The sequence below is a fragment of the Micropterus salmoides genome, unplaced genomic scaffold (genome assembly GCF_014851395.1).
Source record: "Micropterus salmoides isolate LMB-PRFRI ecotype aquatic unplaced genomic scaffold, ASM1485139v1 Ms_hic_scaffold_21, whole genome shotgun sequence".
NCBI lineage: Eukaryota > Metazoa > Chordata > Actinopteri > Centrarchiformes > Centrarchidae > Micropterus > Micropterus salmoides.
In genome coordinates this window covers 14,843,206-14,870,029 of record NW_024041262.1, presented here as the reverse complement: position 1 = coordinate 14,870,029, position 26,824 = coordinate 14,843,206, and the positions used below count along the sequence as shown (strand labels likewise).

The 26,824-nt window shown below is 39.6% G+C and overlaps 1 protein-coding gene across 2 annotated transcripts in view; it reads left to right on the top strand.

The window, feature by feature from the left end:
- Nucleotides 1-26,824, top strand: part of atrnl1b (attractin-like 1b) — a 66,567-nt gene that overhangs the window by 19,999 nt on the left and 19,744 nt on the right. For both annotated transcript variants that reach the window (XM_038735372.1, XM_038735371.1), the window contains exons 17-25: nt 11-202; nt 4,004-4,228; nt 5,292-5,429; nt 7,378-7,471; nt 15,030-15,082; nt 17,053-17,147; nt 17,505-17,583; nt 19,656-19,813; nt 22,741-22,802. In XM_038735372.1, the coding sequence (XP_038591300.1) occupies nt 11-202; nt 4,004-4,228; nt 5,292-5,429; nt 7,378-7,471; nt 15,030-15,082; nt 17,053-17,147; nt 17,505-17,583; nt 19,656-19,813; nt 22,741-22,802 (1,096 nt within the window). The remainder of the gene's footprint in view (nt 1-10; nt 203-4,003; nt 4,229-5,291; nt 5,430-7,377; nt 7,472-15,029; nt 15,083-17,052; nt 17,148-17,504; nt 17,584-19,655; nt 19,814-22,740; nt 22,803-26,824) is intronic.

Here is a 26,824-nt window from a genome sequence, read left to right as displayed (position 1 = left end):
TCCTGTCCAGGAAACCCCAATCAGAGCACCCGTCCATCCTGTAAGAAGCCTTGCTCTCTGCACACCAACTGTGCCAACTGTACCAGCCAGGCCATGGAGTGTATGTGGTGCGGCAGTGCGCAGCGCTGCGTCGACTCGACTGCCTATGTGATCTCTTTTCCTTATGGCCAGTGTCTGGAGTGGCAGACTGGAGAGTGTGTGGGTAAGTGTCTTTTTCTGAGCTTAATCTAGATGATATGCTTTTTGGTGTCTGTAGTCCGGCATTAAGGTGCCCGGCAATACGCTTTCCCAGATTGGTTTCTGTAAGGAGTCAATATTCATTCCCTAGAGGAAGGAGGTGAAGGGAGGAAAACAGTTTAAAGTGGAAGGTGGTGTGTCAGAGGGAAAATGGTATTAGTTTCCTTTGATTGGCTTTGGAAGCTGCTTTTGGTTTATAATGGACAATTACTCTTGCATATAGTTGCCCCCGCTGTTAGATTTCCCTGTTGACCATGGACTCTTTACCATTAGCTGACTTTACTTTAAGTGGTTGAAAGACTGAAAGATTGTTCCAATTTTTGGAGTAGGATTTAGGAATAGAATCACCAGACATGGTCAGGCGTGTTTGAAACCACTAAGGCGATGGACCCCTATGCTGCAAAATGATAATAGGCCAAAGCCCTCCTTGATTGAATTATCTTAAATGAACCAAAGGAAAGTGCTCTCTTTTCTGACAGTGCCTTAACAAAATAAATCTTACCATGAAATATGCCCCCTTAGTGGTTAATTTGCTTGTTATTATCAAAGTTCAGTGAACCTGCCTTCCATGGCATTAACCAATTCTCCATAACGTTAGTACTTTAAACAATAAACACCAAAAATCTTTACAAATGTACACCCGCTTATTGAAATATACCATCCTATTTGATTGTAGTGTTCACTGCTCTCAAGACGAGTTACCAAGAAACACAGTGGTAAACAACTTTGAGCAGTTAATGTTCCAAAGAAATTGTACTGTGTGTGTGGAAATTGCTTAAAATAATCTATGTATGTGCATGTCGTCTTTTTTCGTGCTTTAGAGAATTAAACTGCCTTTAAAAGCATGCAAGCCCTTGTAGCCATTTCATTCCTGAACATCCTGTACATGTTTTGAAGAAGACATAGTAGTACATAAAAGCACTTTAGGGGGATAACAAAATAATGAGTGACTCCATTTAATGTCACACAGCAACAAGCAATGAAGAGAACAGCAGGACAGATGGTGTAATAGGATAAGATTTAAACAGGACACACCTGAAGGTCAGTGTGGCTGTTCAGGTCGGTGCTGTTGTGCTGCGTGATGTATGAATTATACCCATAGTCGTGTCAGATCGTAAAACACATCTCAGATCAGTTTAGTGAGTAACAAATTTAGGGAGCTGAAGGGGAACAGTCTCAAATTCATTTGTGTCAGCTGGTGTTAGGTTACTCAGAGACGTTTCTGTACACTGTGGATATTTGTCTTGAGGAATTTGTCCCTTTGGGCGTGAAGGACAGAGATGTGTATCCTATAAATTCCTCTCTGTATTTTCTTCTGTTTCTGTTTGTGCTGTCTGACCTTGCTCCTTCACATTCACTCTGAAAAGTTTCAATCACCAGTTAAGACTTGAATTATCTCACCTGCTGTTTTACTTCCTCCCTCCACGTGTTCAGTTCATAGAGAGAAGCGTGCTTTATGCCGAGTATACTGCATAAATGCACTTAAAGCCATAGACCTAGGATAAATTATTCTGTAGTGTTATTGCCTGCAGGGGGACTTTGAAAGGGCAGACTGTGATGTGTTTGTTGCTCTCAGAAGAAGTCTAAATTTGCAGATCTGGCCCATATGCTCTCAACCACACTGTCGTAGTTCCTGCGGTTATGCTGTAGATGTGGGTGCATAGTAGGTGAGAAGAGCTGAAACAGCGAGTTGATTTAAAATTAATTGTCATTTTTTAGGAAAACTGATTTTTGAAATGTGAGGATTTATTTCTTTTTTGTCATTTATAATAGTAATATTCAGTTCATTGAGTTATTAATTAGAGTTTGAACTGTTGGTTGGATGAAATAAGCAATTAGTATATATATATATATGTCTGTCATATATGTATAATATGTCACCCTTTACAATTTCAGAATTTCATAGTATAAAAATGATATATAATATGTTATAAATATATATTAAAAAATGATAAATCGATTCATTGAGAAAATAATCTGCAGATTAACTGATTATGAAAATAGTCATCAGTTGCACCCCTAGCCTAGCTGTTGCCTAGCCCCTGTTATTAGTTGATTAGTTGGTGTATTTATTACAAATAAAGCCATTATCTAGTTTTGAAAAAGTAATTCTGTATTTCTGCCTCCCACAACATTCATAAATGTGCTTTGGTCTTTAAAAACTAGATTTTATTATATTTTTGAGGGCCCTGGCTTGGCTGCTGTCCTCTCTCAATGCTAGAGGAACAAATTCTTAGGTTGAGGAGAGCTGTTAGGATAGCTTAAAAGCATTAAAGCTTTATTGGAAGATGTAACATTCTTTCTATATGGATCTGCATGTCCACATCCTTTTAGGGATACTTGGTGATTTAAAGCAACATTTGTCATCTGTTGATTTCAGGGTGTGTTAATAGAGAGGTCAAGACACAGTAAAATCAAAACCAGATATTGAAGTAGTGAGGTCGGTTGTCATTTTGATCCATAATATTTGTGGTCTCTCTTGTGAAATCCTGCAAGGACACATATTTAGGAGACGCTGAACTGCAATGTGGATGTACAATAAACTGATCTTATAAGATCTGATCTTCTAGGGTTTGACCTCAGATGTCACATTTTAATGACGCTTTTAAAAGTCGCACTGTCAGTCTGAGGCTTGACAGTGTTGTTGAGATAATCTGGGCCAGGCATACAGGTTATATTTACTCAGCTAGTGAAAACACTGGCTGAAGCAAGACTTGTTTTGCTGTACAGACCCAGTCATAATCACCATCCAATTTATGTAACAGTTCCAGGCATCGGATTTAGTTGTTCACGTTCACACGTGTTGATTTATCTGTCAAAATCCATACGGAAGATGCAGATTCTGCTTTTATGGCAGATTTTTTATGTATTTCAACATGCTTTTGTCTCCATCCAGCTGCTTCTTTTCTCAGTATGTTCCTGAGAAATCTGCCACTTACGTCCCGTCATCAAAACACACTTAAGTGGCCTTTTGTACCGATTGCTCTTGCGTTGTCATGGTTTCACATCCATTAGCAGAATAGCTGGAGATTTTTGTTTGACATAAACAGAGGTAAAAGCACTCAATGTTTGTCTCCTTAAAATAGTAGTGGCATTTTCCCCCCTCAAGTGTCTGTCTGGCAGGCAAGCGGTGACACTGAAACTTGTCAAGCAATTTAGTGCCCTGAAAGTTCATCCCGGACTGACAAAACAACATTGCTCCCTCGGGTTTCTGAGTTTAGAGTGAAGGTGCCACTTCACACATCACATTTAAGCCTTTTATTGAACTTTGCTCAAATCGCAAACTTTTCGCTGGCCCTGGTTTGCAAGACATTTTCCTCTTCATTCTATGGCTTTTCCCCCTCTCATTCTACTGTTTAATGCTCAACACTTGCTTCTTACCTTCTTATCCGCACCCATATCTGTTACCCTGACAGTTCACGAGATAACCAGTTTGAATTCCAGTGCAAATCTGCTGGTCCTGCTAAAAGCTAAGAAATGACTGAAGTTGTCTGAAATCCTACAAAACAAAACTGTTAAGGCAACATACTTTGCAGTTGCTTACCGTGTTCATGCTGCAGTTTGTTTCAAGGTGACTGCCCTGGTAAATAAATGTTTAAATGAAAATAAAAGGACAAATGTGGCTAACTCAGGAATACAGTATAAACAAAGAAGTTAAGGTAGATTCAATTTGAAATAAAGCAAAAGAGTGCAACATTAAGGGAAACTTTCTATTATGCTAATGGTAAAAAAATAAAAGTCTCTCACTTGTCTCCTCTCCTATCAGCCCAGAACTGTTCAGGCCTGCGGACATGTTCCCAATGCTTGGAGCAGCCGGAGTGCGGCTGGTGTGGAGATCCCAGCAGCACTGGGAAGGGCCTGTGCATGGAGGGCTCCTCCAGGGGCCCAATGAAGAGGCCAGCGAAGCAGGGCCAGTCCCAAGACATGAGCCTGGACCTGGGCAGCTGCCCCAAAGACAAGGGCTACGAGTGGGCCTTTATTCACTGCCCTGGTAAGGGATCCACTTCCTGTCCGTCTTACTGAAATTACAGATTGTGTGTATTAAGTGTATCATCTTGAGATGTTATTACCTATTGACTTGTGTTTAAAACGATGTTCTTATCAAGGATTCCTGTTACAGCTTCCCTATGCAACCAATCCCTCCCTGCTGACTCAATGCAACCCTATGCTAGTAATCCATTTAATGCTTTCAGTCCATATAACCACATCATGTAAGATGATAATATACTCAATGCTAGTAGTAATTTTAGGGTGTGAAGTGTGCTCATTGTGTGTAAAAACCGTGAGAAATCGTATGTAAAGTCATATGTGAAGTTAAACGTGTAGGTCTGAAGCTCACTGTCAATGATTTTCTTTTTTTAATGTTCTTGGTTTCCTTTTAGATAATGTTGTTTTTAAAGTGCATCTGTAAGCACTAAATTACAGTGGCTGCCCTACCATCGTGCTATATTCAGTGGTAGAGGAGGAATTGTGTAACTTACCTCGAAGATGGAGTTATTTGTAACACTCTATACTTTCTATGGGTGAAAAATCAATACAAACAAGGTTAACTTACATAATTAAGACTTGTTTTTCTCCCATTAAACTTCTAATTTGTATTTCCAATTGGACTCTTAGATATAGGCTCATTAAAAGTTACAGCCATTAAAAATATTCCAAAATCAAGTCTGATTAAATAATAATTATTGTAAAATGCCAGATAAAAGCTTCTGACAGCTGTAATTGGTCTGTTGCTTTTCTAGGAAGCAATAACAACCCTAGGTGTACCTTTTGTTGAGCTGGTGTCATATCCTAGCTGTTTAGTAGCTCCAGGGAGGATGATCAAAATAAATGTGTGATTTAGACACAAACTATAAAAAAAAACAAGTATACTCCACAAAAGGATACAATATGAGTGGTAGCCATGAGTTGCTCAATGTGTCAGGATCTGAAATGTCATGTTCAATTGTTTCCTATCTGTCCTGCTGAAGGGTAGTTGCAGAAAGTTAAAGCAGTGAAAGTTATGAGCACCCACAGAAGCATTCATCCATAACCTCTCTCTCTTTGTGTTGCAGCGTGCCAGTGTAATGGCCACAGCACGTGTGTGAACGGCAGCGTGTGCGAACAGTGCCGTAACCTCACCACCGGCCCTCACTGCCAGACCTGCATGCCAGGTTACCATGGAGACCCGACCAATGGCGGCAAATGCCAGGGTGAGTGCCGCGCTGCCACAGAAATATGAGTTATTCTGCGCACGTAAGACTTAGAACACAGATTTAGTCGTTATCATTTCGGGGATGCAGTCAACTGGTGTGACCCTAACCCCCGTTAATCTTTTCTCAATCGTCTGCATGCATTTCATTTCAGTTAACAACAGCTCAACTCTTGAGTTTAAACAAATACATCACAAATTACATTCTCTGTTTAAAAAAAAAAAATTGGATTAGACCTGCTGTGTGTGAATGATAATTAAAGTTTTTAGAGGAAAATCATCTACTTGAATTGAATTTCAATTAGGATGTTGAGTGATAAACATACAGTAATGGAGTATCATAACCAACAGAGGGCGCTATTGTGTATTAGAATTGGTGACCCTGGCCATTTTTGATTAATCACTGTATTACTCCATATTTGTGGTTTAATAAAAGTGTTAACAGTAAAACAACTTGAGGAAAATAGACATCTGGTGTCTGTTGGATTTTTTTGCTGCGGCAACTCAACAAGTTGAAATCACTAAAGACAGTGAAATGTCAAGATTAGCTGTGTTTTCCTGACGCTGGAGTGAGTGCAAAGCAGATGTGGAGCGCTGTGGGAACTGCAGGTGAAGCTGAAGGTCAAACACAGACTTCTTGTGTTACTCTGGTTTTCCTCACCATGAGACCCTGTTTTGTGGAAAATAGAAATTGGATGGAGGGACAGTGTTTTACTCATTTTCAGGATGTGGTATTCTATATGTCCTTTTATTAAATACATTGGAAAATGACTTAAGACTGGTAGTAGAACTTCCTTGTCAAGAGGAGATTTACCCATACTCGTTCCTTATGAGACATGAGTAACATTCCTGAGAAATTACATAGTGGCTATTATTTAAATTGCAGACATGGGAGCCCCCTTCCTGCGCACACACGCACACACACACACACCTGGGAGCTTAACAGTCTCAGATATAGTGTGTTAATGCATTGGCTATAGCTGTAACCTGTAAAGTGAAACTGCACAGGTGAACATCTGTGAAGGGAATATGCTTCTTATTCTTTCGGATCCCGAGGATGAAAAGCAAATCATTATGTGCCATTACTACCTGCAGATAATGTGTATGCGCATGTGAAAACATATATTTAACGCTTGTTTTAGTTGGCATATAGCAAGACCCTGCCATCCAGTCTGACTTGCACACAGTACAGTTAAATCCCTGTGTCACCAGCTGTCAATAACAAGAAGTGTAGGAGAAAGTGCTCAAAGTGAAAAGCCGTCCTGTCACCTGAAATATTCATATGTACCATCTTGGGAAAGGTACTAAGAAGAAGGTTTAACATTGGGAGGGGAAAATGTGTCCACTGACCCTTCTGTAATACACATCTCGGTGTTTTAAAGCTTAGTCAAGTGAAAGGAATAGGTCAGTAAATGCAAACCTGAAAGGCTGCCACACTAGAAGCACTTAGGAGCCAATTCACACATCTCTCACACATCTATTGCTGCGCTGTTTGTATTCCACACACACGCCCGGCAGGTATGGTGGTGTCCTACTCAAGTATCAGATCTTTTGAAGTTCAGCCAATCTTTTGGGAAATACACTTGTTTACCATCTTACCCAGATCAATATCAATTTCATATCCGCGTGTTCAGTACAGCAGAAGAGATATTGGTAGCTTAGCTTAGCACAAACGCTATAGGCAGTGGGAAACTGCTAGCTTAGTGCTTCAAAGTGGGAAAAACCGACACAGATTGTGAGTATTGTTGCCTTTATTGTGCCCTCAGGAGCTCCTGAACGCAAAGGTTTAAACTGACATTGTAAACTGAACATGTACGCAAGCAAATACAAACCAAAGCTTTACTTTATCCACATTTTCTGCTTTGTTTAATACTAATCAACAATGTCTCTGCTACACTCTATCCCTCTCCCCCCATCTTCTTTTCCATCTGTTTTGTTCCCTTTTCCAGCCTGTAAGTGTAATGGCCACGCAAGCGTGTGCCAGGTGTTAACTGGCAAGTGCTTCTGCACCACCAAGGGGATCAAAGGAGACCAGTGCCAGCTGTGAGTACTCCTTCCACATGCTTACACACACGCCTACAACCATGAAAAAACAGTACCTTATTGTGTTAGTGTGTAATAATATTTCAATTTTCCCAGCATTTCATTATATAGCTTTTTAGTAGTACCACATGGTAAGTTGAGTTGCTCTAGACCCTGTTTCCAAAAGTTCAAATCTGCAACAGGGAAGTCAAACAAGAGATACACCCGCCATGTTCCAACTGAAATTCAACTGAAAAATGTCACTCAAAAGTGAGTTTCTGGGCTGCCTGTCTCTGGGATGATATTCACTTGGGACAGATCCCTGATGAAAAGCTCGGGGCTATTTTAAGGGAAACCCACTTTAACAAGTGAGACAGATGCATATGGGACAGTGTTATGTGCTGTTTATGATTTTTTGCTTAAAAGAAACCCTGACGATTGGTTCTGTATTCCAACATATATATGATCAGTCTTTATGTACACAAAAACAGAGCTTCTGTTATGACACTGAGTTAAAAGCTCACCCTGGAGCTGTTAACAGAGGATAAAACAGATTCATGAATGTTGCAACAGCTGTTTGCTTGTGATTCAATATAATCGGACATGGCACTGAAGCCAATGACAATACATTAGTCCTGCACGATATGAGGAAAATCTGCGATAACATTGTTCAATATTGCAATGACGATATGACATGCAATAAATAAACAAATATTGAAGTGTGCAAATAGGCTGCCTGGTTGTTTTTAAATTCACTATAGAATTAGAATAGAATATTTACAATCTAACTAAATGTTGTCTTTTGAGCAGCAACATTAAAGTTTATGTCTCTATGGAAACAAATCTAAAATATCAAAATAAATCAAATTCCTGATATCAAAGTACTGACTAACATTTAAAAAGAATGAAGAACTCAGACATCAGTCAGTATTAGTCCTTCCTCGTGTTCCTCTACTCCTCCCTGCTGCTGCTGATGTTATTCAATACCTGCAGGTAAAGTTACCGCCGGTAGCCAGCAGATAAATTTACAACAATGTGCCACATTTTAAGGTACATGGCAAATTAAGCTAAACATTTGGACCACAGACAGAGCTTGTTTGTAACAATTCGGTATTAGCCGAGCTAGCATGCTGAGCAGATTTAAATATTGCTTTCTACATGTTCAAATGTTTACGCTTGTTGACCTGGTGTACATGGCTTTTTACTTGCAAAGATTTTATTGCACATTGTTGTGAAGGGATAGAGCAGTCACCCCACCTGGAAATGAACCCGGGTCTACAGGGTACTAAACCTGCAACTTGACCGCCACACCAAAGAGCCTGACTTGTTCGAATGGCAGTCAGAGCACATTCTCAACCGTGGTGACGGCACTCACACATCCCCCAACCATACTTCTCCCATCCCAGGGTGCCCTTCCCACCACTGCTTCACCCATCTCTGAGGTCCCTCACACACAGGGGTTCACCTACCATGGGGGTCCCTCATACAGTTCCCATGCCTCCAATGGCCTCACGGCAAGCCATCCTACTTCTGACACACTATGAAGCTAAGAGAGTTAAGAGCTAAGAGTCAATCCACCTGGATTCGAACCCAGGTCCACAGGGTACAAAACCTCCAATGCCTAAGAGTCAGGCTTGTTGGCATGGCAGTCAGAGCGCATACTCAACCGTAGTGATGGTAATATGTCACACACGTACTTACAGGAACGAGCGTAGTTGTCGTCAGCTGGAGTTTTCTTGGAGTTAACTTCACTTTCACTTTAGGGTCTCCACCGCTGCCTATCTGATCTGCTGACCGCTGCGTGTGGGGCTGTGGCTCGGAAGGTCGGTGGTTCGATCCCCGGCTCCCCCAGTCTGCATGCTTAAGTATCCGTGGGCAATATACTGAACCCCAAATTTCTCCCGATGGCATAGCTGTTGGTGTGTGAATGTTCTGTTGTTTCTGTTTCAATATGAATGTATGTGAATGTGATGCTGTGTTGAGTGGTTGGAAAGACTAGAAAGATGTTATGCCAGTACAGACCATTTACCATAATGAGATTCATGGACTACCGGGTCACGGTTCAAATATAAAACACAACAGCCAAAGTAAAATGTGCAAATTAAATAACTGATTAATGATCTTCATGATGTGGTTATTAGCATTGATTTGTGATCACTGAGAGTAGCCCTTCTTGTGTGGAGGCTCGGATGTTGTAATGATCCGGTGGTGTAAAAACAGAGAACCGTCAGTTGGCATTATTGGCCAGAAACTCCACCTCCAGCGAGATTTCTGCTGACGTGGTGGATTCCTGCGGTGTAGGAGGACCATCTCCACTTAGCTGTCTGCTTTCGCAGTTGTAAGCAGAATAGACGCTGATGTTTTTAATACCCCTAATGCAGTAAGAGTTACGGAGGGGTCACAGGCAATCATGTGCACCCACGCACCATGCCATGAGTTTTTTCACCCTCTCTCTCTTTGTCTCTAATCACGTGTGATCCTCTCCGACAGTGTGCACTTGGATCAAAATCACATGTTCGCTTTGCCTGTGTTCAGGTTTTGTCATCTCTCCTCGTTCAGTCACTCATTTCACACCATATTTGAACAAATTTGAAGCCTTTTGATAAAATGTCATTTAAAGTTCAGTGAGATTTTAGCCGTGTCACAATGATTCAATTGAGACATCTTCTCGCTGAATAGAATGACAAGTTGTGAATCAGCAGAAGTCACATACAGTAGTCATGACACCTTTAAAGGTACCCTTTGGAGTTCTCTTACAAACAAACAAACTATAAACATTTTACCTGCTAGTCCTCTACCTTGCCTTTCTGGGTGTATGGCTACACTGGATTTGAACTGCGTCGCTTGTTTGAGTGAGTTTACGTCCTTGTGCTTGTGCAAAACAAATCAGGGACCCAACCATCAAAACTTAGCAATACTAGCGGTCCAAACAGTTCACTGGGTACCTTTTTCTTTATTTTTTATTTTTAAGCTTTTGGGATTACATCTGAAATCAAAGTTATGGTTCTCTGTGTCCTGATTTTATAATCACTTTAAATAATGTTGCCTGAATACCCAACTTGAAAGTCCCTTAAAAATAATTTTGATAAAGAGTAGGCCAACTTATATCTAGTTACTATGTTAGGATGATAATGAAGTGACGTACAAGATAGATTGTCATGTACATGCCTCACATGGAAAACACACACAATTTTACACATGGACAAACCCGACAGGCAACAAGCTTGGTATGTAAGACAAGTATTTGCATTAGCTGGCGTGCAGAAGAAAATTGTCAGGCGATTAGGAAATATAAATTGACATTAAAATAGATTTGACATAATCGTCTATGTTTTCATTTAATAACATTTCCATTTTGATACTCTGTATGATGGTTGACAAACTGGAGTAATCCCACCTGTGTTCAGGTGTCTCATTTTTCTCAGAGAAAGCATCAAATGGGTAAGAATAAATACCTGTTCTTCCCTTTGTATTAGGAGCAGTTGAAAGCAAAGAAAAGTGCTCATAACCCTTGGTGCTTTCTGTTGACTTTGACAGTAAATAAAAGACACTTTTCACAAATGACAAAATATCACATTCATTTCTCCTACCAGACGGAATGCAGTGTAGTACAATGGAGCAGCACTCAGATAGCAGGTGGCTAACAGTTGATACAAATGACCCAGTTTCTACCCCTCAAAATATCAAGAGTGAGGCATCAGCAGGCCAATCCTCAACAGCCATTTAGAGATAGGATGTGACCATACCGGTCTGGATGGCCAGCTATGGGACGGTTCCTGCAGCCCATTACTGATTACTAGCATCATATTTAGCCAGCAACATATACCACCAGAATATGTTGTTAATTCAGTCCCATTTACAGACTGTAATTAGATTAGTGTCGTCAGTAAGAAACCGCTATTTCAGCGCTGACTTTAATCTCAAAAATCAAGATGCACTTTGACATTCAAACATGTCAGAGTAATCAAGTAATCTCATTAGTGTGTGTATGTGAAGACTAACAGAGGGTAGGGTGTTTTGCTGTTCCCTTTTTTGTAATGTAATTTCTGGTATCTCATTACATGTAATCAGTGTCTCCCCAACCCCTGTCAAGCAGTCACTCACACTGTCCCCAGCAGTAACTCTTAAACAAAGACCTCTACACGAGGGTACACAAATATACACACATGCACGCTTTCACACATGGGTGCACCGCAACCACCGATGCCATTAGGACCTCCGAATAATAGCTGCGGTAATGAAGTGAAGGGTGCATCGGTGCAGAATAGAATTGTTTTTGAAAACAATTGATGAGGTATACGCTGCGATACAGTGATGAGTCAAACAAGAGAGGTTAGGGAAATATTTCTTATTATAGTACTCATTTGGATGCATATATTATTCAGGGTTCTTCTTGTGCCGAAGGTAATTGGGTGGTAGGGGGCTGCACATGTGTGTGCTTGCTTCAGCCTGCATGTGCGTGAAGAATATTGTATAGGTTCGTAGCACATTTCTTCTGTTGGTGTTGGGTGTGTGTGTGTGTGTGTGTGTGTGTGTTTTGCCTGTTAAATCAGTGTGTGCACAAGCTCAGACAAAGGTTCAAGTGTAGATCAAATTAAGATACAGCAGAGGGGGGACTGCCTGAAGTTCAGATGTGTGCAGGCATGCATGCAGGTGTAGATTAAATTAAGATACAGTGTAGAGGACTTTCATTATACACTTCGCGATGAACGTGTGGGGTATGTTTGTGATTTGCCATCTGCAAATGCCAAGCAGCTGAAACACCCCAGGAGTGATGTTCTGGTTCAAAAGCCTCTGGCGGTCCTCCGTCCTCTGTACCATGGTAAAAGAGCACTTTACCCTGTCCTTTCCTGTTTAGTATTAACAATGAGAGCGGCGGAGCTGGCTCCTCCCTTGCCCCCATTAGATCATTCAGAGCACCAAGGGCTATCCTTCAGGATTTGCTGGTTAGATAAAGAGTCAGAAACCGTCTTGATCAGGTCAGTTAAAGAAGTTAAAGTTACTGTCAAAGGAAGGCATTTACTGTGCATGTAACCTTCAAGTGTGTGGGGGAGGAGTAGTGGTATCATCAATATTAACAATTTAAAACAAAACCAGAGCTTACCGTTTACAACTTTCCACATTCTGACCATATTTCTCTCTGGTGATATTTAAGGTGTTGAAACAACGTCAGATGTGTTACATCCACCCACATCTGACTGACATTTTTGGTGACACCGTCTGTCTTGTGAATCCAAAATGCAACAAAACAACCGATGTTGCCTTATTTTTAGAGGCAGAGTCATCCTCACTCACGGCTAACATCATTAACGGCCACCTCCTCCTCAAGCAGCATTCATGTCTCTCAGTCGGTTCCCTATGTTCCCTCTGTTCCCTCGGCGTCCTCTCTGACTTCTCAACCGCCTCTGTTATGTTCAGTTTAATTGGTTGTCAATAAGATGAAACAACTGTGAAACAAAATCAGTGTCATAATGGATATCTCCTGTGTTTAAATTGCCATGTCATTTTCACTTTAATAGTACAGTTCTCGTGCATGTGTGTACAGCAGTGGGATGACATAGTAATTCAGACTGAATTGTAGAGAGTTAAAGATTGAGAGACAGCAGAGAGATGCATTACATTAAAAACTAATCTAATGAACCCATATGTTCCTTCTCAGTACAGGCCTTTGGAAAGCCATGAGCCTCATAAAACACACTTGCCCTCAAAACAGTCAGTGGCACTCTGTGCATGTTAACAAATCATTTTGCTCGGCAGCACATCATTTAAAAGACTTCTTTGGCTGTTGCCGCCGTATCTCCATTGTTGTGTGAAAATTGTGTACAGTGTTCATCTGCAGTAGTTTGAGCCAACTGCATGACCTTACAGGACCTAAGAAACCCATTCACACCCTCATATTTAACAAATGCACAGGAAGAAGAAGGAAGAAGTTACTTGAATGTATTAATCCATCTCAACAGGACAGTATAAAGACTTGGTTACATACCTGATAGAATACAGTATGTGTAGCACAGTAAGGTTTAAAGTTGTGCATCTTGTCATTGTCAAGAATCAGTTAGTGTTTGCCGTTTGTGAGGACAGGGGCAGGGTTCAATGCTTTAAGATTAAGAAGAGTGTTTGTCTGCTGACAACAATGAATTGGAGGCAAATGGAACCTGGTAATTGTCCAATTTTCACACCATGTTGAGCCCTGGGTGAGGACCCTCATTAGCTGTTATAGATTCATTGGCCCTGGGCTTACAGTCATTTCACACTTGCATCAGACACAAACCATAGGTTAAGCACAGGGTAATTATATTATAATTTATAGATGTATCTCAAATTCAAATGATGGTTTGATTTTAGTTTAGTACATTTGCAGCTTTAGTTTTCTGGAAATTACTTTTTGTTTACCTCTTATTTATTACAGTCACACTCTTGGTTTTTAAGAGGAAAATCAAACTGTATATTTCTTCCCTCATGAAGAGCGTTAGTGCCCTTTATTAGTGTGTGCTTCATGCATGAATTAATACATGTAATGGTATTAAACCACTTCTGTAATGTGTTAGAAGTAGTTTTGTGTTTTAAAAAAAACACTAACAGACTGAACAGCATAATTAAAAATGCAAGGGTATATTATTTTAAAAGCCATGGCGTATTATTGTACTCAAAGTATGACAGAGTGGACTGCATCATTTCTTCCTGGTGTTTGCTGTACATCAGGGTCTTGATCACAAGCTGTACAACCTTTCTGTTTCAACTTTCATTTCAGTAGATTTTTTCTTCAGTTTTTGGTTTTCGTGCTAATTGCTTGTTAAGAGATATTCCGCTGTTTAGTCCAGTGGATACTAATCTCCTCTCCAAGGCAGAGCTTTTTTTGGGTCATCTCCAAAAACAGAGGTTTAACATTGCCGTGAATTGAGGGGAGAATCAAAAGTAGCTGGGACTATCATTTTTCAGTCAATGGTGAATGTGTCATGTGCTGTAAGCAATGTGGAGATCTGATTATTAGGTCTGAATCCTAAAGTTCCAATTTAATAAACACAAGTGTGAAACAAAGATAAACTGGGCTTTGTCTATCTTGTTATGAACTTTGCATTCCCCACTCACTGGTTGTATATCTCTGAAATGTGAATGAGCACAGTCTTTTTTGATCCATTCCTTAAAAAGGATTCACCTTGATTGGTGGTATTCTTGATTTGGCGTTCACATCTCAGTTTAGGATTATGTATCTCAAATAGTCAAGTAGGAATTCATTTACATAAATTGTGTTGCGTGCTCCAAGGATTTTAAGGGATTAAACATAGTACATTACTTTAGTTGCCACACTCTGCTCTGTGATCAGGTGGTATATGAAGTTTGTTGCATGTCACCGTGTTGCTTTTGATAAACAAAAGTTTCCAAGAAATCACATTAACTTTTGCAAACTATCAGATTATTTTGTCGTCGTCAGAAGTAAGAGACTTGATGAGGCGCCAACAGCGGGAGCTAATGCGTTGGCACTTGGCATCCTCTGTCCCCTGATAAGAGGCATTCTTGCTCTCAATCTGTTAGCACTCTTCTTCATCTTGTTCTCTCCTCTCTGTTTTCTTCACTGCAGATGTGACTCAGAAAACCGTTACCTTGGCAATCCACTCAGAGGAACCTGTTACTGTGAGTAATTCTCCACTGGACAGCTCATATGTGCACGCGCACACACACAGCTACTTGTTCTTGGCCTCTCTCTCCCTCCCTCTCTCTCTCTCTCTCTCTCTCTCTCTCTCTCTCTCTCTCTCTCTCTCTCTCTCCCCCCCCCTCTTCTGCTCAGGGCAGATGGAGCATTTTAGCACTTTGGCACCAGGGGCGCTTGTTCGATGACGGAATGACTTGTCGTGAAAATGTCAAGTGCATCAGAAGGAGTGAGTGATTGAGCTAATCAAGGAGACGGAGGAGAAAAAACTCTCCACTTGTCTGCTCACTCACTCAGTCACCCACCTACTCAATCATACTCATTCATTTAGAAAGTTGACTAAATGTTAGTTTGACTTGAGTGTATGAGGAAAACAAATCAAGGTGTGAGTGTTGCAAAAAGCTTCATTACGGGGGAGACAAAATGTATATAATTTGACGAGTGGTAGCACCTCTGTTCCTGTGTACCTGTATATAATGTACATGTCGGTGTTTGTGCTTTGTGTGTTTATTTGCATGACGTGGTGTACTTCACGGTGCTGCAGTATATCTCTCTTTCAACACTCTCCCGCTGACAACAGAGCCTTTGCCAAGGCTTTGTCGCTTTTTGAAATGCCACAGCTTGACAGCCGGCTCAATGAGGGGAAGACAAGAACTAAAAGCCCGAAGCTTGCTTTAACCTCTGCACACCACGGGGACATTTTCTTGAGCTCTGTTGTGCAGTATTGTAAACATGACACCCTTCACTATCTAAAAAGCCTTTGCACATGGTCTAACATGCTGGACCTCACTATAACTATTAATTTTGAGCTCACTTTTGTTCTCTCCCAAACTGTTTGTGCAAAGTTGTTGCCATAGACTGTATAAAGACATCACCCGTAGGTTTCTGAAGAGCCGTTGTGAAGCTCAATATGGGTGGCTCCAGCCCTCACCATCTTGGCATTGCCTGACTCTGGCTAATCCAAAAGTGGGCAAAGAGGTGTAGCTGAGGTGGGCCGAGTGAAACCTGGTTGCTGAACCATCTCCCTTAATTATGCACAACTTTAAACCTTAATTTAATTTAAAGCTACAGAGACGAGACGGTGGTGGTCCATGGAGATTGACTTGCGTTTGGAGTCAGCCTCAAGCGGCCATTTGATGAACTGCAGTTTTTGGTGCTTCCACGTTTACTTAATTTTTCAGGTTGCCACTTGGTTGATGCATTACAAATTTGTTTGTGGATGTTACAACCACTTACACACAAATATCCATTATAAAATTTATCATTGAAAGGGCAACAATGCAGGCCTTCCAGATCTCTAATATTTATTAAAGGTTGAAACAGGAATAACTCGCCCACAATTTTCCACACAGACACAAAATGATATCCACCCAATTTGACCTCCGCATCAGTAAGAAATCCTTTTAATGCACACAGCTTATAGAAGCAGCTCAGACTCAGGCTCATAAAACTTTACCATCTTTATTTATTGTAATTTATATGCCAAAAGATGTGCCTAAATTTAATCATCTACTGCCACAGCACAAAAATTAAACATCCATGGTACAAATTTGATTGAAGATACAATCCAATATGTAATTTGCCAGTCTGCATTATGTGTATATTCATACTTTATACACTGTGCCCACTATTAATTAATAATTTCATACTTTATTAATCACTGCAGGGAAATTTTTAGAGCTTGCTGTCAGGGTCAGGTATTCCTACTTCTACTTGATGAGAAAATTGTACACCTTGATTGCAGTCATTGGATTTGATTACAGACATTTTGATTTCACTTGTCACCATCAGTCAGTCTATTGCTTGGGAGTTGCTTTTGATCATATCACATAGTACACATCTCTATATATTTATGCTGTCATAGTAGTCTCTTGTAGTGTATATACCTCAGAAGGTTTCCACTTCTCTCCATGACCTTTCTTTCCCTTCTTTCCTGTCATGATTTTCTAAATAGACAATCTCCTGATCGACTACCAGTTCACTTTCAGTCTCATCCAAGAAGATGATAATCATTACACTGCCATCAACTTTATGGCTTCACCTGAGCAGGTAAATATTTTAGAAATCAAAGATCTCAGTCAGGCAACAGTAGCATTGACACCGTGAATTGTTTTTTGTTTTTTTGACATGAGTGCAGCACTTTTGTCAAATCTCCAGTCATACACTGCCACATTTACGTTGATGATCACTGATTGGTGATTCTTTTTCCATCAAGACGCTAGAAAGTTGCAATAGTAATCAGCCACACAAATTGTTCAAGGCTTCCTGGATCCTTGTTGAATTTCATAACATCTCTGCTTTTATTATGTACTTTACTATAATCTAAGATCTTTTTGTGTGATATGCCAGTTTATCTCCTATTTAACTACGTTAATGTTGGGGTGTTTTTATGTTCTCCATCCGAAGGCAAACAAGAACTTGGACATGTCCATTAATGCATCCAACAACTTCAACCTCAACATTACCTGGTCGGTGGGATCAACAGGTACTTTTACTTGATTTAGTTTATTTTTGTGTAGTAAAAATGCCTCATTCTATTTTTGTCTTTTTATTTGACAGAGACCTTGACGAGGGCTAAACTTTCATAATGTTATTTATATATTGATTCCAGTCTCATCACCTTGGATTGAATAATAAGTCAGTTTCTAACAAAGTTTAGTTTTTAAAAAGGAGATGAATTTTCTCATTGTGTTGTAAATCCACCCCATTAGTCTGTGAAAATACATATTCCCAGCTCAGTCACCACAAATCTGTGGAAGAGAGCAAAATAAAAGAAAGTAAAAAGTAAGTAAAAAATGTTTTATTCTAAACCCAACAAAATGCTTAGGTCATAAATGCTATGAGAACGTTGGGTCAAACTGTATCAGAATATTAAAATTGAGGATATCAAGAGTGGAGTCATATTTGGATGTTTTATATATTTATACCAAAATATTAATTACCATTGTGAGTGTTGGACGGTGAGCAAAGCAGATCAAAAGCTTAAAATATGCCCTCCTACTGCAGAATTTGTCATCACCAAACAAAATGATATACACTCAGTTTGTCCCGAGCACCAATAACTAGTCATTTTCATCGACACATGGATTTATACCTGGATTTATAACTGGTCCAACACAGACAGACTGATGAGAAATCATTTATTGTCATCTCAATGCCAAATCACCATTCAAATAGTCATAAATATTACATTATCAAAAACCCTTGTTTAATACTTTCAATTCAATTTTTAATTGTATGTAATGACAAAACAATTGAGTGATTATTTAAAGGATTTTTCAATAGATTTTTCTAAAAGTCAAAATAAGCATTTAGTCAGTTGGTCTAACAGGAACAATAAGGCACCCTCACTTGTTAGTGTGTACTGTGTCACTGTTGACTGGATATTATAGGTCCCCTGAGGAAAGACACCCAAGGACACTGCAGTTGTCCAGTGCCACTGTTTGTCTCCTGCCCTCCCCCTCCGCTCAAGTCAACTGCCACGTTCCCCCTTTCCCTGCAACACTGACATTTTCCAACCACTAAAACACGTTAACCTCCCGTGCTCCCCTACACCACCTTAACCTTTTTCTGAGCGTCGCCATTAATATTTGAAGGTGGGTCCCCCTTTTCCCCCCGCAAAGATATTGTGTCTCATAAGGAGTAAGAGCCTCCTCACAATCGACAAGCGCATGAAGCGCCTTTGGGTGGGAGGAGGAGGAGGGTGATTTCAATTAAGATAAACGTGCTCACGTAGCCACACTCAAGCTGTCATTTTCACTTCTTTTGTTTCAGAGCTGTGGGTTGGAATGCCAATGTCGAGGACCCACTGACATGAGGAAGAATAAGAAATGACTTAAAATATTGAGATAGATGGAAAATAGACTTATTTTATCAAGTGTTTTGGTTGGAAATGCGTTTTTTATTTCATAATGAGTATTAAGAATTATATTTAAAAAAAAAAACACACTGTTAAGTTTATACTTCAGTTTTGACAATACTGAATTTTAATGAAAGAAAATGCCATCATCGTATCTTGAAATCATGTCAACAGAAATTAAATAACACTCCGCTCAGGAATACGGAACATAAATGGACACAAACAAGTATATATTATTATTAATGGTTGATCGGTGCAGACCTTTGTTGCCCTCATATAGACTGCATTCGCCCCAAGGGCATTAAATGCTATATTCTAGATCTCAAATACACTAAATGCATTAGCTGATAGTGGAGATATGGACTCAAATGATGAATATGTGTTAATGTGACTAAGTCATGACCTAAGGACAGCAACATTTCAGTCAAGCTGTGCTTTTCTCCCACGTCTTTTCTGATTTAATAATAAAATATGGACGTAATGTGTAAACACAATAAAGCTCTGCTCTGGTACACCAAAAAGAAATTGAATGCACTTAAGACATAATAATTGATGATGATATCTTTCCTGTAGTCCCAAATAGCTTGAAAACCCCATTAATGGGTTAATAATAATATGTCGCAGCCAGTAAAGCTCCATCTCTGTGTGTAGGTGAGCTCTCTGGCAGTGTACTGAACATGAATTCTTTCCCTCAACAGCTGGAACCATCTCTGGAGAGGAGGTGCCTATCGTGTCCAAAACTAACATCAAGGAATACAGAGACAGTTTCTCCTGTGAGAAGTTCACCTTTAGAAACAACCCAAATATTACCTTTTATGTCTACGTCAGTAACTTCTCATGGCCCATCAAGATCCAGGTGAGGACTGTGTTCATGACCTTGGGCCGACTCACATGAAGCAGATAACACAGTGGTATATGTGTGTAGTCATCTAACATCTCCTAGATGAACAGTCGGTCCTAGTCCTACATACATAAAGGGGGCAGGAGCAGCCATCTTTGCAGATACAGACTTCCGTTGTTGTTGTTCAGGGTGAATTCAAGTGCACTTTATTCTAATTACAGATTTAATGAGCTGATGGTCTGCCTGCATAGGCGCGCAGCTGCTTTTTTGTTGTTGTTTTTTAAGCAGGCCAAAGCAAAGCACCGTTTAACCTTTTCTACTACTCGTTCTGAATGGAGGAGATTGAGGCTTTGATGTGGTGAAAGGGGCGAAAATACAACACAGTGAAAAATAAATACCATTTGCTGTCAGTTATTTTGAGTTTGCAGGAAAACAACGATTAAGCTTTTGTCAAAAATATTCATGGTTTAGTTTTACAAGCAGTACAATTTAAAATGGGCTAAAGGCCACGTTGCACTAATGTGAATGAAAATGAGAAACTGAGAGTGATGTGCAGTGATTTCATAATAGAGAAAACACTGAAATTAAAGGAGAAGGCTGTGCTTTCTGAGCTGTGATTAAGACTAACACACAAGTTCTCGACTGAATGACTAAGTGGCTACAACTGAGTCTCACAAACTATTTTAGACTATGATTTGAAGCACTTAAAAAATCTGGTGGATACAATCAAAATACACTTGAATATAGTCCGTTCCTCAGTCTAGAAATGTCAGCAAGATTAAATCTAAAAGTGAATCTACTGAAGTATTTAGCAGCTAAATGTTTCCCTCATCAGTTGGTGGATACCAAAACAGAGCTAAAAGAAGTGAATATTGGACTTGAGATAGATACAGTTTGTGATAGATACAATTATCACACCATTTCCTTTTACTAATTAGCCCAAGTATTACATTTTATAGTTGTTCTTTCCTTTGTTTTCACAAGGTAGACAGGTGGACCACGGTGGGGTTATAGTGTCTTTGGGGTCAGTCCATCTGTGGAGCTGGAGCAGTAATAGTTTTCTATTAAATTTCCTGGCCAACAGTCATTATTTATTATAGCCTGAGCTGTTAAATCAAATAGCTTCTGTAACAGGATAAGGGTTCCCTTTCCTTGTTTGCCTTTATATTGACCTTGATGATAAAGCAGAATTTGAGAAGGCACGGATGAGCGTTTGTTTTCGGGGTCCGAGCCCATAAAATTAGCGTTTAAATGTGGGTGAAGATAGTAAGGGGAGGTCTTCAGCTAAGCTTCTACTGTTACGTCATTATGTGTCATTGTCAATTGTTACCCAAGGGACTGTTCAATGTTCAGAGTACATTCTCAAATAAACATTGATTGGCTAAGATTGAGGAATTGAAATTAAATTGACCCTAATCATATTGGTTTGACCTCATATCATGTAATAAAGCAGGGTTGTAAGCACCAGATAGAACTGTCGCACTTACTAAAAAGCCAGCAGAACATCTGTGTAATGTGTTCTTTTGAGTCTTGTTGGGCATGTCAGTGAGCATCTCATTTCAGATCAGTGATTCTCGTTGTCTACTTAAAAAAAGGTTGAAAAAGTCATAGATGGGAGAAGTTTGCTAGGGTGAGGAAATTGTCAATAAAGAACATCAGTCCAGTGAAGACTGTCCCGCTACATAACCTTAAACTTGGACATACTTTTTACCTGGTCACTGCACTCTCTCTTGTCAGTTACTTTTGCTCTTCTCTTGTTAATACCCACAATGGTAAATCATTGCCTCTCTCCTGTTTTAACAAACAGTATGTTTGCATTCTGCACCACCTTTGCCACGTTATTAGGTTTGCCATTATGACGACGTCAGTGATAGACTGAATCACCAAAATAAGTCCCTGTTTGAATTTCTGCGTCATCAGCGTTCAAAGCATCCACCATGACGCAAATAATCCACCTCTAAAAGCACAATTTGTGCCATATTACCCAACTCTATGTGCTATCCACCAGACTCAGTGCTGCAAATGACGTTGTGTTTGTGTGTCAGCTAAATGAATAAATGTAATGTCTAAATGTTTTCAGGGCAAAATGCCCTTAGAGCATCTACAGTAGATAGCGACGCGTCACTATGATGTAGCCCATTAGATAGGATTTAGCTGCTAGGACTGTGTGTAATCTCTCTTTTAATGAAGGTGAGACATATGTCTGACCCATTATTCACTGGCCATGCCGCTGACATAACATACTAATCAGCTATTTAAGAGATACACTATATGTTGTCCACCTCAGCAGCAGATGGGTTGTTGTGGACATTACTGAAGAACAGTGCACGTGTAGAATATTTAGCAAATCATTGGATTGTGATGTTTTATTTGTGTTTTTGTTTTTGCATCTAGTAATGCAGTAATGCAGACCAAAATTATTCAAAATCGACATAAGCCAAGATTTTTCATCTGCCTATTGTTGATTCAGAATACATTATATATGAAGTCAACTCATACAAGTCTATCAATAGATGAATGTTTTAGATGATCGGAAACATTTATGACAAATGAGTATTTGTTAGAAGCTGTGTATTGTCTGCAAACAGAAAGCTTTCTGCTCTGTTTTTATCTTGTTCCTTTATATGCGATCAGACCTTTTTTGCCAGCAGAAGCTTTTACAGGAGATCCTCCAGACAGACTTGTCAGTGGTCCGTCCCGCTCTTAATGCATACTTGAACTGTTAACCCCTTCACATCGCAGATCAACTGGGAGTGCTCAGTCAGAATGAAGTAAAAGTGTTTCCCCCCTTGGAATTAAATAAAAACAGATTGTTTTTTTCTTTTATGAAAAGAGATTTTGTACACAAAGTTTGGGTTTACAAACAAATTTGTGAGTGACTGAGAAGCCTCACCTTTTGCTGTAGTGATTAATACCCATGTTCTCTGCCTTTTCTCCAATAGATTGCCTTCTCCCAACACAACAGTATCATGGACCTCGTCCAGTTCTTTGTGACATTCTTCAGGTGAGTGAGTCAAATATTTGATATATAAACACTTAACTTGTTTTAACTGTTCTAAATGTTCAGCACTCAGGAAGCCTTATCCAGAATCTGACCCACCACATCTTTGTTTTCCACTCTTGCCTCTTGGGGCTTATTGTGTTACCTGAGCCTGTTGGACCAGTCCTTTTTTAACTGCATACATATTAATGCTTCTTTTGTCTTCAAGGCAGCGGTTTTCCTTTTTTCAAGTGGCAAATGGACTACCCGTAACCGTTTAAATAGGTGCATATTGCTCTGCAAGTGCCATCTAAAGAGAAGGCATGGGCGATCAAGATATGAGGGCTCTTAATCATATTTCTATTCCGAGGGCTGCGTTGGAAATCTTTTCTCATTGAAATGTTTCAAACGAGTCAATTGAGCTCTCTCAAAAGCACAGCAAAGTCTGAATAAATTAAGAGGATGTGAGTTTAATTGCAAAATGTATGCTTGAATTGAGATACTGGCATTTTTAAAAAGGCTTCAGAAGATCAGCATTGACACTGACCCTCTCAAAGGAGTTCCCTCACACAGCTTTGCTTACTGTAGTCATGCCTGTTGAGCTGTTCCAAGCATCTCTAATCTGTAACACAGTGTCACAGGCTATAGGCAAAATCTTCAACTTGTGATAAGTGAAGTTTAAATGTCGATTGAAAAAAGAACCACCCTTTAACGTCCAAATGACTTTTAAGCTAGCTATAAAAGATTTAGCATCATTTTAATTGCCACGACCATAAAGTGCTCTCCTTGCAACACAACAGAAAGCCTTAAAGTAAATGATGCTGTATTTTGATGCAGGTATTTATAATGCTATTCTATTAGAGAAATCTGATAAATGGATAAGTTATGATGGCTTTAATCATGAGATCAGCAATATTTGGTGGGGACACTTATTTTCATACCTAACACTGATAGTCACTGAGCATTGGTGCAGTCTCTGTGTGTGTATGTGTGTTCATTTTCATTTCAAGGTGTGCTACCCAGAGTTGCTGATGGACTGACGCATTATCTGTGTAGCTGTCAATGTAGGAATAGAAGACAGCCTTTGCCCAAGGCACCTGCCCATCACTTCCCGGTCCACAATAACTTTCCCGAAAAAGCTGTCACATAATCTGTTATCTTCTGCCTCCATTCGATCGAATTACAGTTGAATAGCCAAATTCAGGAATTCTTGGAAGGAAAAGGGAGAAGGACAGAGCTTATTTTATCTAAAATGTGTCTGACAGCCACTTGCATCATTCGCACAGGAAACCATTTTAAATAGGGGCACAGCACGGGCACACAGAGAAAAAGGTAGCAAGAGTTTTGGTCTTTTTTTTAAACTTCTACAATAAAGGTGTGAGTACTTTCTATTTGCCCGTAGCATTGTACTCCTTTCTCTTGGAATTGTTGTTCGATTAGTATTCACAAAAACACAACTTCAAGTTATTCATTTATCTCAAATGTAATGAATTCTCATACTGGTTTGTGCTTGCTAAATCCAACCCCATCATTCCATTACACAGCATATAGCCTTTCCTGTTTGCCCGCCTAATTGTGTACATCTTGTTCCATTAGCATGCAGTGCATTTCTTTTGGTATTGTTTTTTCCATTGTTGTGCAGGGTATACTAATTCTCTTGAGTCTTTTGTGTATCCTTGTTGTCCAGTTCTCACTGACCCATAAACTCAGCGAGAAAAAGCAAAAGGCCCTTATGCCGTCACAAGCAGTTTTGTGTGTGTTTGATGTTTGAAGGGGATGAACCTGCGGGAAACATAATCAGCCTGATGACAAAATGTCAAATCACCCCACAGGGTTTCTAGACCTCCTTGTATGAGAGATAGAGGATGAAGAAATGACAGCATGACTGGGAACAAGCTCTATTTTCTTCTCATGCTGTTTTCTCTCCTGAGTTTATTCAAATATCATCTCACCTTTTTCACTACCAGCCTTTCAGACACTAAGTATTTCCCCCCTCATTTCCACAATGCTTCTTCATCTTAGTGACTTCACAAACAATATTTACTTGTGCAGTGCTGCCTAAGTTGTAATCTAATTAAGTCTGATTGTTTTATGCGTTCTAATAGGATGCTGCACTACACGTGGCCCATGGTCTCATTTATACTTGTTAACAAAACTCCGCTTCATTCTAGTCACATCTGCGTGTGTGTGTGTGTGTGTGTGTGTGTATATACAGTATATATAAGTGTATGCACATGAATGTCAAGTGTATTTTAAGAAACATGCATGCACACGTTAATTTATTTAGCACCAACTTCAGTCATAAAATGTCAGGTGAAGTCAAATGTCACAACAAAACGGAACTATTAAAATGTGTACACTTTTTACCATTTTAATACTTTTCAATGTTCACTTCCAGGCTTATACTTTTATATAATTTTTTTTTATCCTATGATATAGTTAAGATGTCTTTTTACTGATTTTAAGAATTCTTATTACAGAGCTTCTTGTTGCCCAGAAACACTGTAGAAAGCAGCTACAGATATTATTGATTGTTTTCCGTCGTGGTAACCATAGCCATGTGGTTACAGAAATGAGCATGTAATTAAAAGAAAGCAGTTCAGTTTCCCTTCTGTCAAAGGTCAATTTTCTTATGTTACACATTGTGTTACATTATCATTATAAAAAGGCCATATTTGGCTGTCTACTATTAAAAACACATAATAATGTAAGATGGTATAAAGAACAGTGGGTCTGAGATCTGTGGCAACTTCCTACTTAACTTCCTGTCATGCTTTCCTTGTGTGTGTGAATGAAAGTTCACTGTTACTAGATTTACAAATCAACCAATGCCATGTCCATAATTACTTGAGAGCATTGTTGTGTAAATAATTTGTCCTTCACTACCGGAAGGAGTTAGAACATGAATAGTGGCAGAACTCTTTTTAACAGCAGAAGCAGAAGGAACAGCAAAGGCGATTTAAGTGTCTTTACTGTCTAAAATCATCACGTTGAAGGCCAAACATCTGTCTAGGGATTTTTGTCACTTCTGCCACATGAAAATCTCATTGAAGCCCCCACAACACCTACCCTCCCATTCACTGTTATCTTCAAAGGTGTCGAAGATGGTGCAAGTACTTCTGAAAGAATGAAAGGGTTCCAAGCTTGTCCAGTTCTGAAATAAATTTCACGTACAGTGACGAGATGTTTGGAAGCCCAGAGTTTCCCATCACTCAACACTTTAATCCCACTTCCCTTCTTTCTTTATTCTTTTTTTTGCTTGGTAGCCGCCTCCTCTTTGTATTTGTATTTATAAGCTTTAAGTGTTATCAAGGTTCCTCACAGGCATTATCGCCTTCTTCAAAATCCCAATGGATCTAGCAGGCGTGGCAAGCAACTTGAAAGCTTGTTCAAGTTGAAATATCTACCAAATGGACCCATGAAATCAGAGCTAGTCACGTGTCTTTGGTGAGATGTGCTTATTGGACCCATCTGCCCATTTTAGAAATGTGGAATGTCCCTAAAGACAAGGGCTCACCGGTCATATTACAGTGTGTGTTTCAAATCCAAATATGATTGTCTTTGTTCCTGGACATCCAGAGCGGGGTCATGTTCTTCTAATTCAGTGAGCAGAGAGTAATTAAGGGGAAATTTTAAATACTTGTTAATGACTGAGCAATTTGTTCTATTAAAAATTGCTGACACCAATACTTGGCCTTTTATTTTGTTGCCATATATTTTTACCTAACCAAAATGCATGCAAAGCAAGCTAGCTTAACACACTATAGATACCTAAACCACAAATACTGTATATCCCCTCTTTGATACAAAATACCCCCTACACACAGGTCAAAGATTAGCCAAAACTCCCACATGTTCCTCGAAAGTACAGAAATTCTCTTCAGCACTTAATAATCTTTACATTTATAATCATCATCTGTCACCAGGATAATGAAGTGGAAGATCTCAATCAGTCATATTTTTCTATCCCAGTAGCACTTGGGCCTTGCTGAATTTCCCATGACTAATGATTTTACTGTTGGGCTATTAATTGAAGTAATCGGCCA